The 21,248-nt window shown below is 36.5% G+C and overlaps 1 protein-coding gene across 2 annotated transcripts in view; it reads right to left on the bottom strand.

Annotated features, from left to right (window-relative positions):
• The window catches only part of PRKAR2A (protein kinase cAMP-dependent type II regulatory subunit alpha), a 137,195-nt gene that overhangs the window by 73,449 nt on the left and 42,498 nt on the right, over positions 1-21,248 (bottom strand). The window contains exon 2 of one of the 2 annotated variants that reach the window (XM_069095778.1): positions 3,385-3,420. The exons of the other annotated variant lie outside the window; for it this stretch is intronic. Coding sequence (XP_068951879.1) covers positions 3,385-3,420 — 36 coding nt within the window. The remainder of the gene's footprint in view (positions 1-3,384; positions 3,421-21,248) is intronic. 2 annotated transcript variants of the gene reach the window in all.

The raw sequence follows: 21,248 nt of genomic DNA, 5'->3' as shown, positions 1-21,248 counted from the left end.
AAGGGAGATATCATAAGTAAATCTACATGTTAAGCTCATTGGCCTATGGTTTGCAGATCCTTTCCTACTTTTCTCAATGTCCTATAAACACTATTCTTGTTTTTGGTTTTTTTTTTTCTTTTTGGAGGGTAATTGGGATTAAGTGACTTGCCCAAGGTCACATGGCTAGTTTGTGTGTTAAGTGTCTGAGGCCACATTTGAACTCACGTCCTCCTAACTCCAGGGCCAGTGCTCTATTCAATGCGCCACCTAGCCGCCCCACACTATTCTTCTAAAGCTTATGTAATCTGCCTTTGTAACTCAAGGCTCAAATGAAGCAGCTTTCTCCAAAGTTACAAATGATCTCTTACTTCCAAAGTCTAACGATAGTGTTCTTCCTTCTTGACCTCTCTGAAGCATTTGACAGTGCTGAACAATATCTCCAGGAGAATTCTTTCATCTCTAGGTCTACATGACACTGCTTGTTCTCAGTTCTCCTTCCTGTCTGACCACTTCTCAATCTCAATGCGCCCCAATTATGGATATATCCCCAAGACTGTGTCCTGGCTCCTTTTCTCTATTCTCTCACTTGGTGAGCTTATCAGCACCTGAAATTTTAATCATCATCTTTATGGTAATAACTCTAAAATCTATATCCAGAAAAAGTCTATCCTGTGAACATTACCCTGTAGGCACCTCAAACACAACATGACCAAAACAACTAATCATCTTTTCCCCTAAGGCAACTTCTCACACAAACTTCCCTATTTCTGCATCACTATCCTAGTTAACCAGGTTCAATATCTCAGTCCCATCCCTGACACTCTCATTTATCCCATATATCCAATGAGCTGATACGTCTTCTTTAAACCTCTACAATAGCTCATCCATCTGTCCCCTTTTCTCTACTCACACAATCATCCCCTCTAGTTCAGGTCTTCATCATCTCTTACCAGGACTACTGCAAGAGCATAATTGGTTTCACTATCTCAAATTTCTCTCTGCTCTAAATCGATCCTCCAAAAAATGCCTCCAACTTGCCAAAGCAATTTTCCTCAAGTGCAGGTTTGACCAGGTTACCCCCTGCTACTCATTCGAGAGGTTCCCTACCAACTCTACAATCAACTATAACCTCCTCTGTTAAGCATTTAAAGGTTTTTGCATCAGATCCCATCCTAACCTTTCCAGCCTTATAACACACTACTTTCCCTTTGCATGTACTACCCATTATATTAAGCAAAGTGGTCTTACTGTTCCATGTATGACACTCTGCCCACTCTTTTCTCCCTTCTCTAAATCTTTGCACTGACTGTCCCTCCAAACGTGAAATGCATTCCCTCTTTGAATTTCTACTTTCCTTCTCAAGCGTCAGCTACTGTGTCCCCCCCCAAATTTATCTTATATCTATTTTGTATATACCTACATATGTCTATGTTGTTTCCCTGACTAGACTGTAAGCTTCTAAAAGGCAGGAACTATTTCATTTCTGTCTTTGTATCCATAGTATATAACATACACTTAAATGTTTAATGCTAGAAAAAAGAATGGACTTAAGGATTCTAGTCCTACTTCTACCATTCAATAAAGCTTTAGCTACCTTATCTGCAAAATGTGAATAATACCAATTGTACCACCTACCTTTACAATGTTGGTAGAGGATCAAATGAAACAATGTATATGAAAGTACTTTACAAACATGAAAGGCAATGTAAATATAATTATAACTAAAGTCAAAATGTGAGCAAATGTCAACCTTAGATTATCATAATAAGCAGCTAAGGCTGCTCTACTAACTTGAAATGTTGGAAGAATAAATTTGCATGATTTGTCACTAAATAGCCAATATTAGTAAAAGCAATTCAAATTTATGTGGTATTTTAAGATTTCCTAAGTTTTTTCTTCACAAAAATCCTGAGTTAAGTATTACTGTCCCATTTACAAATAAGGAAACTGAGTCTGAGAAGAGAAATAACTTGTCTGAATATATAATATGTATTATATATTATAATAATATAAAATGACAATAGCTAATAAGTGCCAGCGCCCAGGTATCCTGATTCCAAATCTAGTGCTGTTTTCATCATAACATGTTAACTCCTTAAAGACCTGAAATCCTTAATTAACACATTAAAAAACAGCTAAACCTCATTGATGGAGTGCTTGGATATCTGTGCTTGAACCCCAGTGTGTAAAATCACATTTCTCCCTAGTGTCAAAACACTGTCTCAGGCAGTTTCTCTCTAGCTCAAGGGCAGCATGCCCTAACAGAATACTTATCTCTCCTCCTGATACAGTGGCCAGCTGCACTTACAGAATTTAGTAGTTTGACCCAACTGTGCACTGGCTGAAGCAGCTGTGTACTGGGTCACACCTATCATATATATTCTAGACTCAGTCATATGTATGCTCCCTAGCACATTATATACATCCTGAATCCCTCATTAGCTTGGAATATAAATTTATTCCCAACATCTATCCTGTCTAACAAGACATCGATGGGTGGCAGCTTGGTCAGCCCTGACCATTAGCTGACTTAGTGACATTTCAAGCCTAAAACCACACCCCCAGGCACCCCGCCCCCTTGGGCTATTTCCCAGTGAATTCTGGGCAATACACCTTCAAAAGAGATATTAAAAGTACATGTTCCTTTAAGAACTGACCACTCCTTACCTCCTCCCTGATCCCACCCTGACTCACCTAGTTAGCATATTTGGCACACAGGTTCTATTTATATATTATCCTGTATAAACCATAATATACGACCTCTAAAGTTGCAGGTTCCCTAAGAACTCTTGCCTGCTGTAAAGCTTAACAATAAATCTTTGCCACCTTGACTCAGAGAATGCTTGGGTCTGTGAATTCATTCCTGACTGCTTCCCAGGGACCCTGGTTATTGGGATTTCTGGACTCCCTGACCCCTTGACCTCTCTGTCATCATCGGGGAAACTTTTTGCTTATTCTTCTGATCCTGCCTTTCCAACTAAGTCTATTATTTTGTCTACATAATGGTTCTTATTACCTGGAATTTAGTCGTACATATAAAGGAAAGCAAAGATTAAAATCTTAAAGGAGACAAGATTTGGTATTTTTAGAGAAAATACTATCAACTGAAAAATGAACATGATATGGCAATTTAAAAAGAAACATGGTAAATTTCTCTGGCTGCACACTTCCAACAGAAATAAGATTTAGCTCCCTTGAAAATGAAGTCTGGTGAAATAAGTCGTAAATCTAGGCTATTTTCAGATTGTGAAGATAAAAAGTAAAATGCAAACACACATTCATTTACATTGTCCATAACACTGTCATATGAAAAAGCCAGCGAGCCATACCACAAAATACTGAAGGGAATAAAATGGAGCGTGAGTGTGACACGCAGCCGCAGCGGAGAGGAGACACACCTACCTGACACTCTTCTACAGTATCTGTTAATGATCGGCGCTGCAAAAGAAAGAAAAAACAATCAGCGCTAAATGATTAAACAAGGCCATAGCATCACCTTTTAGCTTGAGAAATGTCTTTTCTCATTGTACAACGATGACAACAGAAGTGTCTGAATATCACATATGGAATTTAAATATTCAAGTCTAACTTCTCAACTGATGATTTTGATTGTATTTTTATTAGTTTCTTTGGTCATCTCACCTTATTTCCCTATATTGCTTCTCTCCCTTGCTAACACATGCATCCCTCGAGACAAAAGATTTTTTTTTTTAATTTAAAAGTTCAGGGAGATCAAACAAAACATTAATCACATTCGATAATAGATGCAATATGTCACATTGATGGGGTGCTTGGGTGGCTGTGCTTGAACCCCAGTGTGTAAAATCACATTTCTCCCTAGTGTCAAAACACTGTCTCAGGCAGTTTCTCTCTAGCTCAAGGGCAGCATGCCCTAACAGAATACTTATCTCTCCTCCTGATACAGTGGCCAGCTGCACTTACAGAATTTAGTAGTTTGACCCAACTGTGCACTGGCTGAAGCAGCTGTGTACTGGGTCATATCTATCTCATATATCATAGACTCAGTCATATGTATGCTCCCTAGCTCATTATACACATCCTGTATCCCTTATTAGCTTGGAATATAAGTTTATTGCCAACATCTATCTTGTCTAACAAGACAATGATGGGTGACAGCTTGGTCAGCTGTGACCACTAGCTGACTTAGTGACATTTCAAGCCTAAAACCACATCCCCAGGCAGCAACCCCCCCTCCTGGGCTATTTCCCAGTGAATTCTGGGCAATACACTTTATTAAAAGTACATGTTCCTTTAAGAACTGACCACTCCTTAACTCCTCCCTAATCCCAATCTGACACACCTAGTTAGCATATTTGGCATAGATTTCACTATAGTTATCCTATATAAACCATAATACACCCTCTCTAAGGTTGCAGGTTCCCTAAGAACTTTTCCCACTGCAAAGTGTAACAATAGATCTTTACCACCTTGAATTAGAGAATGCTTGAGCCCATGAATTCATTCCCGACTGCTTTCCAGGGACTCTGATTATTGGGGTTCCTGGACTCCCTGAACTCCTTGACCCTTCCTCAACACATCTAGACCCCCTGCCCCACGTCTATGAACTGGGGAGAGAAGAATTTTCTCAACTACCCTCTGGGGCCTACCATGATCATTATAGTTGCCCACTAGTCTTGGGTTTTATTCTTTCTCCTTCCACTGCTGGAGTTATTTGTGTATGTTGTCTCATTTTCTTAGCTGTGCTTTGTTGCACTGTATCTATTCACATAATTCTTCTGACACTTCTCGGAATCCTTCATATACATGATTTTTGATGGTACAGTAACATTCCATTACATTTGTGCCCTACAATTTGGTTAATTACTCCCCAACTGATGGGTACCTATTTTCTTTTTAGTTCTTTGCTACAACAAAAAGTATCTGAATATCATAATGCATATAAGGATTTCTTTATTTTTATCTCCTTGGGATAAATGACTAACAGTCAGATTTCTGGGACAAAAGGTATGGACTTTTTTTTTTAAAGCAATTGGGGCTAAGTAACTTGCTCAAGGTTACACGACCGGTTATTTCTGGGTGTGGTGCTAAGTATCTGAGCCCTGATTCCATCCCCAGGTCATCCTGACACTGGGGCCAGTACTCTTACTCCTGAGGAGCCACCTGGCCGCCCCAAGGTATGGACATTTTAATAATTTGAGGGGCATAATTCCAAACTGCCTTCTAGAATGGTTTGACAGACTCATAAATCCATAACAATGTATTAATGTGTCAGATGTCCTACAGACTTTAAAAACAGAATTGTTTTCATCTTCACCAATTTGAGGGGTATGAGTCACAGAGTTGCTTTAATTTGTATCTCTCTCATTATTAGTATTATGGAGCAACCTTAAATATGGTTGCTAAGAGTTTCCAATTATTCTCTTAAGAATTATTTATTCATATCCTTTAATAATTTATCCACTGTATACACTTGTGTTAATTTCCTTTGTATTTTAGATGAGATCCTTACCAGAGATATCTGAAGCCAAATTTTTTTCTCTAAAACTACAATTTCTTTCATGTTACCTTGATTTTTCAAGTTACATTAAAAGCTCAATTTGCGAACATTGTTTTCATAAACATAAATGAGTTGATGCACCTACAATCCACATTATTGTTAATTCTTTACCACCACATATAATCCCTTGCCATATCTTTTACTAAATATAAACCCAACAAAAAAACATGGATAAATGTTCAAACTATTTACTATAAAACGTAAACTCAAGTGAAAATTAATCTATTAAGTACTCAGTCTCTTACTGCTCTTTTTGTTTACTCACATCTGTATATACATGTATAAAGCATAGTTTTTATCTAACTGTAGCCAACATTTATACTGCCCTTCCAGTTCTGCTCCATTAACTTGACATTACTTTGTATGTCTTCCTATTTCTTTACATTCCCCTGTTTTTGTGGCTTTGAATGGTTCTACAATGTTTTACTGTTCTATAACAATTTGCTCAGTTACTACCCAATTGTTAGACATGTATATTATTTCTATTATTTTTTGCTATTAAAAATAAAACTGTTTTACATATATATGTACACACACTCACACACATATATGTACACAAAGTTTTCTCTTTAATTATATGCTTACAGTATATTCCTAACAAGATTACTAGGCAAAAGAATATGAATAATTTTAAACTGCTGTTACATACTGCCAGACTACTCTTCAAAAACATTATACCAACTTGCAGATGCTACCAGCAGCATATGAATATCTCTCTCTCTAAAAGTATTGCAGGTATTACATTGACATTTTGGTTTTTTTTCCTAATTTGATCTGTAAAAAGTAAAACTTTAATTTTTCAATTTTTATAGCTCTGATTATTAAAGATTGAGCATTTTTAGATTATTTACAATGATTCCTCTCTCATCAATTGCCTTAATTTTCCCTTAATCACATATCCATTGACAACATTTGAAAGTCAGGGCAACAAAAAAGAGGATGCTGCCTTTTATTGGATCAATCAAGGTTCCCTTGCCCTAGTACATTCAAGAAGAATAGTTTTTCCTTAAACTTTGTACCTCAAAGAAAGTAGTTAGGCCTTTGGTAAGAGGAAAAGAATGTAAAATATTGTTTCAGAATGGACAGTTACAGAAAGACAAGTAAAGGCTTTTTAGACAAGTGGGACCAAAAACTTTAGACTAAAATAATGTCCTAATATTATCTTATATTATGGAAATAAACACAACAAAGGAAGAAGGTATGGCTTACAATACTTCCACAAATCTTCTTTAAAGGGAGGGAGAAAGGGAGGTTTCTTGCTCTGACCTAAAATAGATGTCTGAGTCTGCATCAGAAAAAAGCACCCATATTTTAAAATTTAAAAACCTCTCATCTTGGTAATTATTTACATGTATTATGCCCCGATGTACTTTCAGTACCTTGTCCCATGCTCTACAGGGAGTTACATTACTTCCATCTATTCCAATCTGGGCAAAAATTCCCTCTACAACATCCAGTTATATTTTTAACAAATCAGTGTAATTACATAATAATCATACTTAACTGATTATAGTTCACTAGAGAACTATGCCCTACAGAGTAACTGTCTGTTCTAACCTAACCAGGCTAGTCTTCTCACCATTTCCCAAACAAAGCATTCATAGTTTCTACAGTAATAAAGAGGAAGAAATAGTGGTGCTTTTTGTTTACATCATTTCCCCGCTCCTTTCCATCTATCTAGTCTTCAAAGACTTGCACAAATGTCATCCCCTCTATGACTGCTTCCTTGATCAGTCCAGCTCATAATAATCTCTCTTCCTCTGAGCCAAAATCCCTTAAGATCTGTGGCACTCATTCTGCACTTAACTACCCCCTATGTGATACATCTTTTATTATTTAAATTTTCATTTTGAAGTCTTTTCTCCCAAATCTGCCCTTCAGGAGATCTTATTTTTTCTGGTCATCTTATTTTATCTGAGCCAGTAGGTGGCTCAATAAATACTTGCTGCATGTAATAACTGAATTTTTCCCCCTGATTTCCTAAATATTAGGAAATAATTCCTATACTGTTCATCATCTTTATATCAAGAATAGGTGCTCTCAGAAAAACAAAAACTTAAAATTCTAAATAAATGACCTTAGAAACATACTCTTCAAATAGAACAGGATCTAATTAGAAGCAAAAACATCTTACATTATTATTGCTTAATGTGCTGAAACTGCAGTTCTTATATCATAATACAACTTATTTTCCTTAATCAAGAAACTACCTATATAGTAGAACAAAATAGAAGAATTAAAAGGCTGGCTTCCCTAATCATCTAGATTTAATAATAGATGTTGACAAAATACAACATCATATGAAAAAGCAAGAATGGTGGAAAAAATTCCAGGGAAAACATAGTATAACTGATGTCAAAACAGTGTCAAAGAGATAAAACTCCATAGTTTTATGCTCCTCATATTAAATATTCTATCTTCAGTCTCCATGCCTTTGAAGATAGTCTCCCAAGTTTAAAATGCATTCCTACTTCACACTTCTGCCTCCTTTTCAAAAAGCCTGGCTTATCCTATATAACATCTTTCATGATCTCAGATGTTAGTAACCTCCTTGCAAAAATTTATTATGTACATAGTTCATATTTACCTCTATGTGTATATATGGTTTTCCATAACAGAATATAAACTCCTTGAGGGCAAGGACTATGCTTTTTAATCTTTGCATTGGCAGCACCTGGAACAATGCTTAGTATATAATAGGTACTTAGTAAATGCAACAATTGATTGTTATACCAAAAATACAAGGTGTGCCAAAAGTCTGAAACTAAAAGTTTGGGCATACTTCTATAATATATAATAATATATTGTAATAGATACATAAAGAATAAATAGAAAAAACACCTATACTGTCAGTATTGCATATTGGAAATCTTATTTTAGGAGCATGTACTACTAGATACCAACAAAAAATTACTGATAGGGAATGTCCCCTCACAAACCTTAATAGTAAAAGTTATTATAAGAAAACAGATATAAAAGATTCTGTGTCCTAAAATTAAGTTATTGTTTACTTCCACCTGCCTCCCAATGTACTTCCTAACACTGAATTTGCTACACCCTTAGCTCATTTAGTTTTACAAGTTCATGTCATCTATCTAAACCAGTGGTCTCAAATTCAAATTGTATTTCTCTTTTAAGTATATAGCACTAATACATCTGCATTATTACCATCTAAATCTTTCTTTTTCCTTTGTAATGACCTGATAATGTAATAACATATTCCTCTGAATAAAGGTCTACGAATAATATAACATGGGTAGGGATGGGGATGAGGAATAAAAGAAAGGTCACTCAAGTATCTATCTCTATGAGGCCATTAAGGATTTGTGGTTTAGTCCCATTCCCAATACTGTACCTAATTACATTTCTCCTGGATAATTTCAGCATCTGGTTCATGTTTTCTTTTACTCTTCATCAACTTCTATTTAACTTAATCAACTCAACATCTACACTGATCACACACCCACTCCTTGACTTCACTGCCAGGGACTCCACCAACCTTCTTATTAATTCCTCACTATGGTCAGATTTTGGACACTGAGAGAGTAAAACAATGCTCCACCTCTGAGACACAATTTGCCACCTTTTTTTTCCTATCATAAAGCTTTAATTTGCCTTGTCTCCCTGCACTCCCATCCAGGACTTCCAGGCTCTTAAGCTGTATGTACCAACCCCTCACTGGACAGGTCTCCTTAGGCCCTACTTCAATGACCTTTATATAAACAAATTTCTGGCCCAACTAAATGTATACGAGGGACTATTATACCAATTCTTATCCCTAACCTTGATGGGGGTTGCTTGGGGTGTCTATGTTTGTAACATCAGTTTGTAAAATCACATTCCACCCCCACCCTTCAGAGCATTAACTCTGCCCCTTCCCCCTGCCAGCACTCTGCCTAGCATCAATTCATGAACTGTTTATCTCCCCTTAATATAATGGCCAGCTGTACCTATGAATCCTTCAATGCACTATCTGAAAGTTAACTCCTCAGCCAATTATACACATCCTGAATCCCGTTAGCCTTGGTTCCCAACATCCATCTTGTCAAACATGACACTGATGGGTGGCAGACTAGGCATTTCTCAGTCAGCCCTGACGGCACACCTCCAGGTAGCCCCTCCTTGGGCTATTTCCCAGTGAATTATGGGCAATATGCCTGCGCAGTTAATATTAAAAGTACATGTTCCTTTAAGCACTAACCACTCCTTAACTCCTCCCTAATCCCACTCTTACTCACCTAGTTAGCATAATTGGCATCAGATTTACATATTGTAACTCTTTATAAACTATACCTATGACTTCTTTAAGTTTGCAGGTTCCTTAAGAACTCTTGCCTGCTGTAAAGCATAACAATAAACTTTTAAAATCCTGACTTAAAAGATTGCTTGGGCCTTGTGAATTCCTTCCAGACTGCACAGCAGGGACTCTGCTCATCAGACTCCCTGTAACACCTATCACCCCTTCAACAACCTGACTCCCCTCAAACAATCCATTTAATCTGAACTAGTGGAAACCTGGCTCGTTACAAATAGGCTTCAGAATTTCAATAAGGGTTTGGCTTCAGTTTGTTAACCGTTTATTTCTTATTATTCATCTAGCGTGCTCCCTTATAAAAGTTATACTATTTTTTCTACTCTAAAATTCCTTTTAACTTTCTTCTCAACTCTCCAGTTTTAGAAGAGATTTCTAACCTCATTGAAACCTTCTCACCTCATACTTCTCCACCGTCATCTTCCAGCCCTAACTATGGCTAACAGTCAAATATATCTTATATATCCACTAACTGGGAAATGACTGAATAAATTGTAGCATGTTGATGCCCTGGAATTTCTGACTACCAAGGCAAATATTCAGTCTGAGTCTTAGCTGTAGGGTGAACTGAGCCATTAAAATGACTTGAGTTGTCACAAAGTCACTTCGTGTCAGAGGCAGAACCGAGACTCATGGTTTCCTAGCTACAAAGCCAACCCTCTATCAACTGACACGCTGTCACTGGAATATTAAAGTGCCACAAAAATGATGAAAAGGAATAAATATGCGAAGGTAGAAAGGGGAAGAGGCAGCATCAATCACCAAACATTTATAAAGTGCTTATCATATACAGAACACTGTGTTACACCTTAAGGGGTAGGGGAGAGGGTATGACATCAGAAGGGATACAAGTTCCTGTTTTATTTTGGTTTTTTTTTTGTCTTTTGGAGGGCAATTGGGGTTAAGTAACTTGCCCAATGTTACAACAGCTAGTTTTGTGTGTGTGTGTGGGTGTTAAGTGTCTGAGCCCGGAACTGAACTCGGGTCCTCCGGACTCTGGGGCCGGGGCTTTACTCACTGCGGCCACCTAGCCGCCCCCAAGTTCCTGTTCTTATGAAGAGGGAAATAAGAAACAAACACTGATAGTTATAACACATAAGATGAAAACAAATTATAAAACAAAGTGCTGTGTGAAGTTTAAGGCGAGAAGTTGGTTGTTACTATTAATTGAGGGACTAGAGAAGGCTTCCTGGAAGAGATGACATTTTGTTTGTTTTTAATGGGAAATTATCAGAGAAAAATAGGTAGTTGATGATTTGGGATTGGGTTTAGGAGAAAGATATACATTTGGGAGCCACCTACCTATATATTTGATAACTGTACCTGTGGGAGCTGATGAGATTATCAAGAAAAAAAAATAAGAAGAAAGAAGAAGGCCCAGGATATTTGGGATATTTTCACAGCTCATAAAGAAGGGGGACTTGAAGGGGCAGCCAGGTGGCTCAGTGAGTAAGAGCACTGGCCCCAGAGTTGGGATGACCTGGGATCAAATCCGGGCTCTGATACTTAGCACCACACCCAGAAATAACTGGCTGTGTAACCGTGAGCAAGTTACTTAACCCCGATTGCTTTAAAAAAAAAAAAAAGAAGAAGGGGGACTTGAGCCCAGGGCATGGAGGTTAACCTTGAAGCTTTTTTGATTTGCATGCTCTTTGGAGCATTTTTTCAAGTGGTTGTGAATATTCTGTAGTTTGAGAACTGTTTGTTTATATCCATTAGTCTTACATATATTTATTGTTTATAATGCCTGGGTAACCAAACTGTTATCAAAGAAATTTGACACAAAGATTTTCTTTCCCTATTTGATCATTGTCCATTTTATCTTACCTAGATGAATTCATATTGTATGTACAGAAGCTTTTCAGTTTCAAGTAATTAAAATTATCTATTATCTTTTGTAACTGCTTGTGTTCAGTTAGGAAAACATCTACGATCTTCTAATTTTTTTTAACAGGATGACCTATCAAAGTCACATATCCATTTAGAATGTATTGTGATAGAAATGTTTTGCATGATTGCACATGTACAACTTATATCAAAATGCTTGCCTTCTCAAGGAAGGGGGAAGGGAGAGAAGGAGAGAATCTGGGACTCAAAATAAAAAAAAAACAAATTAGAAATAGCTTTTACATGTTAATTAGAAGATACATTTTCGCATTAGAATGTATTGTGGAAAAAGGTGCAAGATGTTGGTGTCTAAGCCTAATTTCTGCCAGACTGCTTTCTAGTTTTCCCAGCAGTTGTTTTTTTATTGTTGTTGTTGTTTTTATCAAACAGAAGATTCCTCTCTAGGTGATTTATGTTTTCCATTTTATCAAACCTGGGGTTATCGAGTTTTTGAATCTCCCATCTACTCTAAACTAATCTCTCTATATATATAGTCTTTAGACAATACTACATGGCTTTGAGACTACTGCTTTATAGAAGGAAATATTATTTTGCCTTTACCCCTAATTATTTTCCATCATTTCCCTTAATATTCTAGATCTTGTTTCTTCCAAACAAATTCTGTTATTATTTAATCAAGTTATATAAAGCATCCCCCAGTAATTTGATTGGCATGGCATTAAAAATATAATTTTGATAGAAGCATAATTTTTAATATATTGGCATAGTCCAATGATGAACACTGAAATATTCCTCCAACAATTTAATTGTTCTTCATTTCTTTAAGGAGCACTTTGTAATTGGGCCTACATAAATGTTTTGTGTGCTTTTAGGGAGGTTGATCCCCTGATGTTTTGTGCATTTTGTACTTATTTGGAATAGGATTTCTCATTCTAGTATTGTTTTTTGTTTTGTTTTGTTACATTACATAGAAATGCTGTTGATTTTCAGAATTTATTTTGTAGCCTGAAACTTTGCTGAGGCTGTTAACTATCTCAGAATCATCACCAATTTCCTAGCATTTTCCAAGTATACCATCACATTATCAGCAAACAGATGGTTACTAACCTCCTCTTTACCTATATTTATTCCTTTAATTTCTTTCTCATCTTATTGCTATTACTAACATTTACAGAACTATATCAAATAATGGTAAGGAGCATGCATACCCTTCCTTCACTCCTGCATTTACTGGAAAAGGTTTTAATGTATTCTCATTGAATACGACGTTTGCTTTTAAGTTTGGACAGATGCTTTTTTATGACAATTTTTAAAAGGTCCCTATGTACTTATTCTTTATAAGGGTTGAGAAAATAAAAATGCTGTACTTCTTGTAAAAGGCTTTTTATACATCTATTGGGATGATTTTGTGGTTGTAGATGTTTTGATTTTTAAAACAATTATGCTGATTGTTTTCTTAATGTAGAAGCATCCTTGCATCCTTGGCATAAATACCATCTGATATAGTTCCTTGGATAAATTGCTATAGTGTTTGATATGATTTTGTTTAAAATTTTTGAGTCAATATTCATTAATGATATTTGCAGAGTTTAGGGAACGAAGATACAGGTTGGTAAGGCAGGAACCTGAGCTCTCCAAAATTCCCTTCCAAACAACTTTAACACCTAAAAATGAATTCTGGAGCAGCAGAATCAAAAAAAGGACAGAGTGAAACATTTTTCCAGCCCAAGACCACATGGGTCAACAAGAAAGTTCTGTCTTACTAAGGTGAGAGTGGAACAGCAAAGCATCAACCTGCTGCTGCCACCACCAACCCCCTCCCTGCCCTCCCAAGTCCTTAAGGCAAGTCAACAGCAGGCCACACTCCAACAAGCCAGTGCAGGCCTTAGTGGCAACTTATCAAGCAGCAGTTACTTTCTGAGTTCTCAGTCCACAGATGATAAGATAATAATTGTCCACAGACAATTGGTCAGAAGGAGATTATAGGGGACACTTTGCTGGTATAGGGTACAAACTTTGTTGCATTACAAAAATGGGGATCCAGGTCACAGGTGCAGGGCAAGGAGAACCACTAGCAGCACACTAGAGCATCAGGCTATAAGGGAGGAGAGACTTTGGTAACAGGTACAGGGCTGAAAAGAGTGCTTGTGGTCATTCACAGACCACAGCACAGGCCAGGAAAGCAGACTACACTGCTCCTTAGTTCATACCACCTTGAAAGAACTAAAAACTCTGAAAACAGCATCATGAAAAATCTGAAGCTTGGGACAGCGCCCCCTCCAACCCAGAAACAGAGCCCAACTTTATAATAAAATTAAAAGTCAAGAAGTAGGCTGAAAAAAAAATGAGCAAACGACAAAAAAAGAACCTGATTATGGAAAGTTACTATGGTGACAGGGAAGATCAAAACAAACTCAGAAGAGGTTTAACAATGGCTAAAGTTAGGGTACATGTGAAGCCTCAAAGAAAACTGTGAATTGGTGTCAGGTCCAAAAAAGAACTCCTAGAAGAGTGCAAGAAGGATCTTAAAATTCAAATAAGAAAGGTAGAAGAAAACTCTGGAAAAGAATTATGATGTAAGATTATGAAAAAAAAGTCCATAGCTTTCAGGAAAAAGAGGTACAAAAAGTTCAATGAAAAAATAATTCCTTAGAAATTAAAACTGTTCAAGTAGAAGCTAATGACTCCATGACAAATCAAAAACAATAAAACAAAATCGAAAGAATGAAAAAATAAAAAGAAAACTCAAATATCTCATTGAAGAAATAATTGATCTAGAAAACAGGTCAAGGCAGGATAATTTGATATTTATTCGACAACCTGAAAGCCATGATCAAAAAAAGAGCCTCATTTTTTTTTTGGTTTTGTTTTGTTTTTGCTTTTTGAAGGGCAAAGTGACTTGCCCAAAGTCACACAGCTAGTAAGTGTGTCGAGTTTCTGAGGCTGGATTTGACCTCAGGTCCTTCTAACTCCAGGGCCAGAACTCTATTCACTGCACCACCTAGCCTACCCTAGATATCATCTTTTAAGAAATTATCAAGGAAAACTGTCCTGATATCCTAGAATCAGAAGGTAAAATATAAATTCAAAGAATCCATCAAATTCCTAGGCCAAAGAGCAAAGACTGGAAGCAGCTATAAAGAAACAATTCAAATATCATGGAGCCACAATCAGGATTACACAGGATTTAGCAGTTTCTACATTAAAGGACTAGAGGGCTTAGTATATGATAGTCCAGAAGGCAAAGCGGTAAGGATTACAACCAAGAATCACTTATCCAGCAAAAGTGAAAAATGAACATTTAATGAAATTGAAAACTTGCATGCACTCCTAATGAAAAGACCAGAGCTGAACAAAAATCTGACATTCAAACACAAAACTCAAGAGAAGTATAAAAAAGTAAACAGCAAAGAGAGAACATAAATGATCAATGAGGTTAAACTGTTTATATTCCTACAAGGGATGATAATTTAACTTAATAAATTTATCACTATTAAGGCAGTTGGAAGAAGTGTACATAGAGGGCACTTTTGTGAATCAACTATGATGGGATATCTAAAAAACAATAACATTAAGGGGTAAGAAAGAGGGATGCACTGGGAGAAGCAAGAAGTACAACAGGGTAAATTATCTGTCATCAGAATTGGCTCAAAAAAGGAATAAAAGACACACTCATGTGGGAATAGAAATCTATTTTACCAGACAGGGAAGGGGAGGCTCAGAGAAGAGAAAACAGATTGGGTGGTCAGAAGCAAAACAGGGGAAAATGGGATGAAGGGAAATACACAGTTAGTAATCATAACTGTGAATGTGAATGGGACAAACTCACCCATAAAACTGAAGCAAATAGAAAAGTGAATTAAAAACCAGAACCCTACAACACATTTTTTACAAGAAACACATTTGAAGTAAAAAACACAGAGTAAAGGTAAGGAGTTGGAGCAGAATCTATTATGCTTTAGCTGAAGACAAAGCAGAAGCAAAAAGAGATTTAATTAAAAGACATAAGGAAGGAAACTACATCTTGCTAAAAGGTACTATAGACAATGAAGCATTATCAATATTAAACATATGTACCAAATGATATTGCATCCAAATTTTTCAAGAAGTTAAATAAGTTACAGGAAAAAATAGTAGAAGTATACTAGTTGGGGGCCTCAACTTGACCCTGTCAGACCCAGATAAACATAATCACAAAATAAACAAGAAAGAAGTTAAAGAGGTAAATAAAATTTTAGAAAAGTTAGATATGGGGGGTGGCTAGGTGGTGCAGTGAATAGAACACCGGCCCTGGAGTCAGGAGGACCTAAGTTCAAATCCAGCCTCAGATACTTAACACAAAACTAGCCATGTGACCTTGGGCAAGTCACTTAACCCCAATTGCCCTGTATTTCCCCTCCAAAAAAAAAAGTTAGCTATGAGAGACCTCTAGAAAAAATTAAGAGCATATCTTTTTCTTAGCACTAAATATCACCTACACAAAAACTAACCATATAATTAGGGCATAAAAACCTTACAGTCAAATGCCAAGCAGCAGAAATATTAAGTACATCCTTTTCAGGTCATAATGCAATAAAAATTATACTCAATAAAGGATCGTGGAAAGATAGATTAAAATTAATTAGAAATTAAATACTCTAATCCTAACAAATGAGTGGGTCAAAGAACAAATCATAGAAACCATCATTAATTTCATTAAATCAAACAACAACCATGAAACAACATACCAAAATTTATGGAATGTAGCCAAAGCAGTGCTTAAAGGGAAATTGATAGTTCTAAATGCTTACATCAATAAACTTGAGAAAGAGCAGATCAATGAATTGGGAATGCAACTAAAAACTCAAAAAGCACAAACTGAAGATCCCCAATTAAAAAACCAAACTGGAAATCCAGAAAATCGAAGGAGATTAATAAAATTGAAAGTAATACTATCACTGAATTAATAAAACTAGAATCTGGTTTTGTGGAAAAATAAAACTAATAAAATAGATTAAACTATTGGTTAATTTGATTAAAAGAAAAAAATTACCAGTATAAAAAATGAAAAGGGTGAATTCACCATCAACAAAGAAGAAAGAAATTAAAGCAATTATGAGAAGCTATTTTGCCTAAACATGCCAATAAATCTAACGCTGTGAGTAAGGTGGATATTCACAAAAATATAAATTTCCTAGATCAGGCCTGCACAACTTGCACCCCTGGGCTGCTTACTGCTGCTTGCAGTGTGCCAAAGTAAGAGGGGCTTGCCATAAGCAGCCTGTATCAGGTCACAAACTGTGCAGATCTGGTCTAGGTTAACAGAAGAAGAAATAGAAAAAGAAACTGAACAAGCTATCAATGAGCTGCCTAAGAAAATATCCCCCAAACCAGATTGGCAAGCCAATTCTACCAAAAATTAAAGAACAATTACTTTTAGTACTATATATACAATTTAGAAAAATAGGCAAAGTCCTTACAAATTCCTTTTACAACACATATATGGTGCTCTAAACCAGGAATAGCAAAGAAAACTATAGATCAATTTCCCTAATGAATAATGATGCAAATATTTCAGTAAAATACCAGCAAGGAGATTATAGCAATATATCACAAAGATCATACACTGTGCCCAGGTAGGATTTATACCAGGAGTGCAGGGCTGGTTCAATATTAGGAAAACTATCTGCATATCAATAACATAATAACTATATCAACAAAACCAAAAGAAATCATATGATTATTTCAGAAGATGCAGAAAAGGCTTTTGACAAAATACAATTCCCATTCCTATTAAAAACACTGCAGAGCACAGGAACAGATGAAACTTTTCTTAAAATGATAAGTAATATCTATTTAAAACTATCAGCAAGCATGTCACAGGAATAAGCTAGTCTTCCCAATAAGATCAGGGGTGAAGGAAGGATGCCTATTATCACCACTATTATTCATTACTGTACTAAAAATGCTAGCTGTAGCAATAAGAGAAGAAAAAGAAATTAAAGGAATTAAAATAGGCAACTTGGAAACAAAACTATCACTCTTGGCAGATAATAAGATGTTATACTTAGAGAATCACTTCAGTAAAGTTGTGGAATATAAAATAAACTGATATGAATCATCAGCATTTCTATATATTACCAACAATGTCCAATAACGAGATAGAAAGAGAAATTCCATTTAAAATAATGGTAAACAATATAAAATATACCAAGGAGTTTTTCTGTCAAGATAAACTCAGGAACTATGTGAACACAATTACAAATCACTTTTCACACAACTGGAACAATTGGAAAAATATTAATTGCTTATGGGCAGGCTGAGTCACTATAATAAAAATGACAATTCTACCTAAATTAATTTACTTATTCAGTGCCATACCAAACTACAAAAAATTTATTTTATAGAGCAAAAAAAAAAAATAACAAAATTTACCTGGAAAAACAAAAGGCTAAGAATTTCAAGGGAATTAGGGGGGGGGGGGGGGAATGTAAAGGAAGGGTGCCTAGACGTACCAGATCTCAAATTGTATTACAAAGTGGTAATCCTCAAAACAATCTGGTACTGACTAAGAAATAGAATGGTGGATCAGTGGAACAGATTAGGTACACAAGACACAGTAGTAAGTGACCATAGTCATCTAGTGTTTGAGAAACCCAAAGATCCAAGCTTTTAGGACAAGAACTCACTATCTGACAAAAACTGCTGGGAAAACTGGAAAACAATTTGGCAGAAACTAGGTATAGTCCAACATCTCACACTGTATATCAAGATAAGATCAAAAGGATTACATGATTTAGATATAAAGAGTGATACCATGGACAAATTAGGGGAGCATGAAATAGTTTACCTTTCAGATCTATGGATAAGAGAAGAAATTATGACCAAACAAGAGATAGCATTTTGATATGTAAAATGGATAATTTTCATCATATTAAATTAAAAGGGTTTTGAACAAACAAAACCAATGCAGCCAAGATTAGAAGGAAAGCTGGGAAACAATTTTCACAGCTAGTGTCTCTGATAAAGGTCTCATTGCTCAAATATATTAAGAACCAAGTCAAATTTGTAAGAATACAAGTCATTCCCCAATTAATAAATGGTCAAAGGATACAAAGAGTTTTTAAATAAATCAAAACTATCTCTAGTCACATAAAAAAAGCTCTAAATCACTAATGATTTAAAGAAAGGCAAATTAAAACAATTCTGAGGTACCACCTTATGCCTATCAAATTGTTATGACAGAAAAGGAAAATGATAAATGTTGGAGCGAATGTGTGAAAACTGGAACACTAATGCATTGTTGATAGAGTTGTGAACTGATCCAATTATTCTGGGAAGCAATTTGGAATTATGCCCAAAGGGCAATCAAACTCTGAACATCCTTTGATCCAGCAATACCACCACTGGGTCTGTATCCTAAAGAGACCAGAGAAAAAGGAAGAATAAGAAAGGAGTTTGGCTAGTTCACAGAGTACAAGAAGGTGAATCATGCATAATAAGGTAGGATGGGTTCAAGTTATGAAGGGCTATGAAGGTCAGAACAATTTACAGTTGTTCCTAGAGATGATAAGGAGCCACTGGAGTTGAATGAATAGGGTCAAACCTGCATTTTAGGAAAAAGTACTTTGGTAGCTGTGTGTAGGGTGAATTGAAGCAGGAAAATCAAAGGTAATCAACGACAGCTTAGGGAAGAGGTAATACAGGTCTGAACTAGAGTGGTGGTGGTGTAAGAGGGGTTATTATGGTATCTTGTTTGGCTTCCACAGATGTTATTGGGAGATAATATTCCCACGCTGTGGGGGAAACTTGCTTATCTTATTATACCAAGACAGTGACCATCCTGAAGACAGAGGGAATCAGAAAGGTTGGGATAGGACAACTGGTTCAAAATTGAGAGGTCATGCCCTCAGTCACCAGTGTCCTCACTACTGGTCTGCTCAACTAACTTCATTAACATTAACTTACATGCTTAAAGGATGGAGATTCCACCATTTTCTATGATCTGGGAGGGGGAATACATAATGAGGGCATGTAGTGGGAGTGTAAAGAAGAACTGTAACCTTGAGGAGTCTGGACTAATCCCAACTCTGACGGGAGGAGTCAGCATATTCCAATGATGGTATAAGTGTTCCTAGTGAGCACCTCACCCACTTTTGAAGCTTAATAAACGTCTTCCTCTGCCCATTCTGTTTCTGAGTTCTTTCAGTGAAAATGTGTCTATCACGCGTATCTCCCTGCCTGGGAGGCCCTGGGATCCCCACAACTGTGTTTCTCACAGTGGCTACATGGGTGCAAAGAAGAAAATGAACATAAGAAATGCTCTGGAAACAAGAAAATTACAATATTTGATTTTAAAACTTTGAATTCCGGATTCATTCCCTTCCTCCTTTGTCACCCACCCTTACTGGGAAGATAAGCAGTTCAGTATAGGATGTACATGTGTGGCTAATGCAAAACAATAACATAGTAGATACATTGTAAAAGACTGACTATTTTTCCCTCCCTCCTATCCCACCTCCCACTTGTTCTATTCTCTACTTTGATCCTGCCCCTTTTCAAAAGTGGGTGCCTCCAACTTCCCTCCCCCCCAGCCTGCCCTCCCTTCCATCGTCCCCCCTCATCCCCTTCCCCCCCTACTCTCCTGTAGGGTGAGATACCCTATTTAGTATGTATTTCATTCCCTCCTCAAGCCAAATTCAATGGGAATAAGGTTGACCCATTCCCTTTTGCCTTCCTATTCTTCCCCTTCATTGTAACCATTTCCCCTTGTCTCTTCTGTATGAGATAGTTTACCCCATTCTGTCTCTCCCCATCTCCTCTCATTATATTCCTCTCACACCTCTTAATTTCACCTTTTAAGTATTATCCCTTCCTGTTAAATTGGTCCTGTGCCCTCTATCTATGTATACCTGTAAACATATATGCACACATTCACATATGTATTCATATGGCCATATACCCTCATACATAGACACATATATATGTTTCTATTCCCTTCAACTACTAAGAAAAGTTTCATAAGTTACAATGAATGTTAATAGTTCAACTTTGATAAGTTCCTTATGATTTCTTTTCCCTGTTTACCTTCTCATACTTCTCTTGCTTCTTGTATCTGAATATCAAATTTTCTGTTCAACTCTGGTTTTTTCAGCAAGAATGCTTAAAAGTCCTCTATTCCACTGAATGACCATATTTTCCCCTGAAACATGATACTCAGTTTTGCTGGGTAGGTGACTCTTGGTTTTAATTACAGCTCCTTTGCTCTCCAGAATATCATATTCCAAGCCCTTCCATCACTCAGTGTAGAAGGCGCCAGATTCTGGGTTATCCTGATTGTGTTTCCACAATATTCACATTGTTTCTTCCTGGCTGCTTGTAATATGCTCTCCTTAATCTAGGAATTCTGGAACCTGGCTATAATATTCCTAGGACTTTTCTTTTGGGGATCTTTTTCAGTAGGTGATCAGTGGATTCTTTCAACCTCTATTTTGCCCTCTGGTTCTAAAACATCAGGGCAGTTTTATTTGAGAACTTCCTGGAGGATGATTTCTAGGTTCTTACTTTGATCATGGCTTTCAGGTAGTC

This window comes from Petaurus breviceps, unplaced genomic scaffold (assembly GCF_028583685.1).
Source record: "Petaurus breviceps papuanus isolate PSGF00001 unplaced genomic scaffold, PetGlider_PUasm1.0 227, whole genome shotgun sequence".
NCBI classification, from domain to species: domain Eukaryota; kingdom Metazoa; phylum Chordata; class Mammalia; order Diprotodontia; family Petauridae; genus Petaurus; species Petaurus breviceps.
Note: the sequence above shows the minus strand (reverse complement) of the source record. Positions and strands in the feature narration are given on the sequence as shown.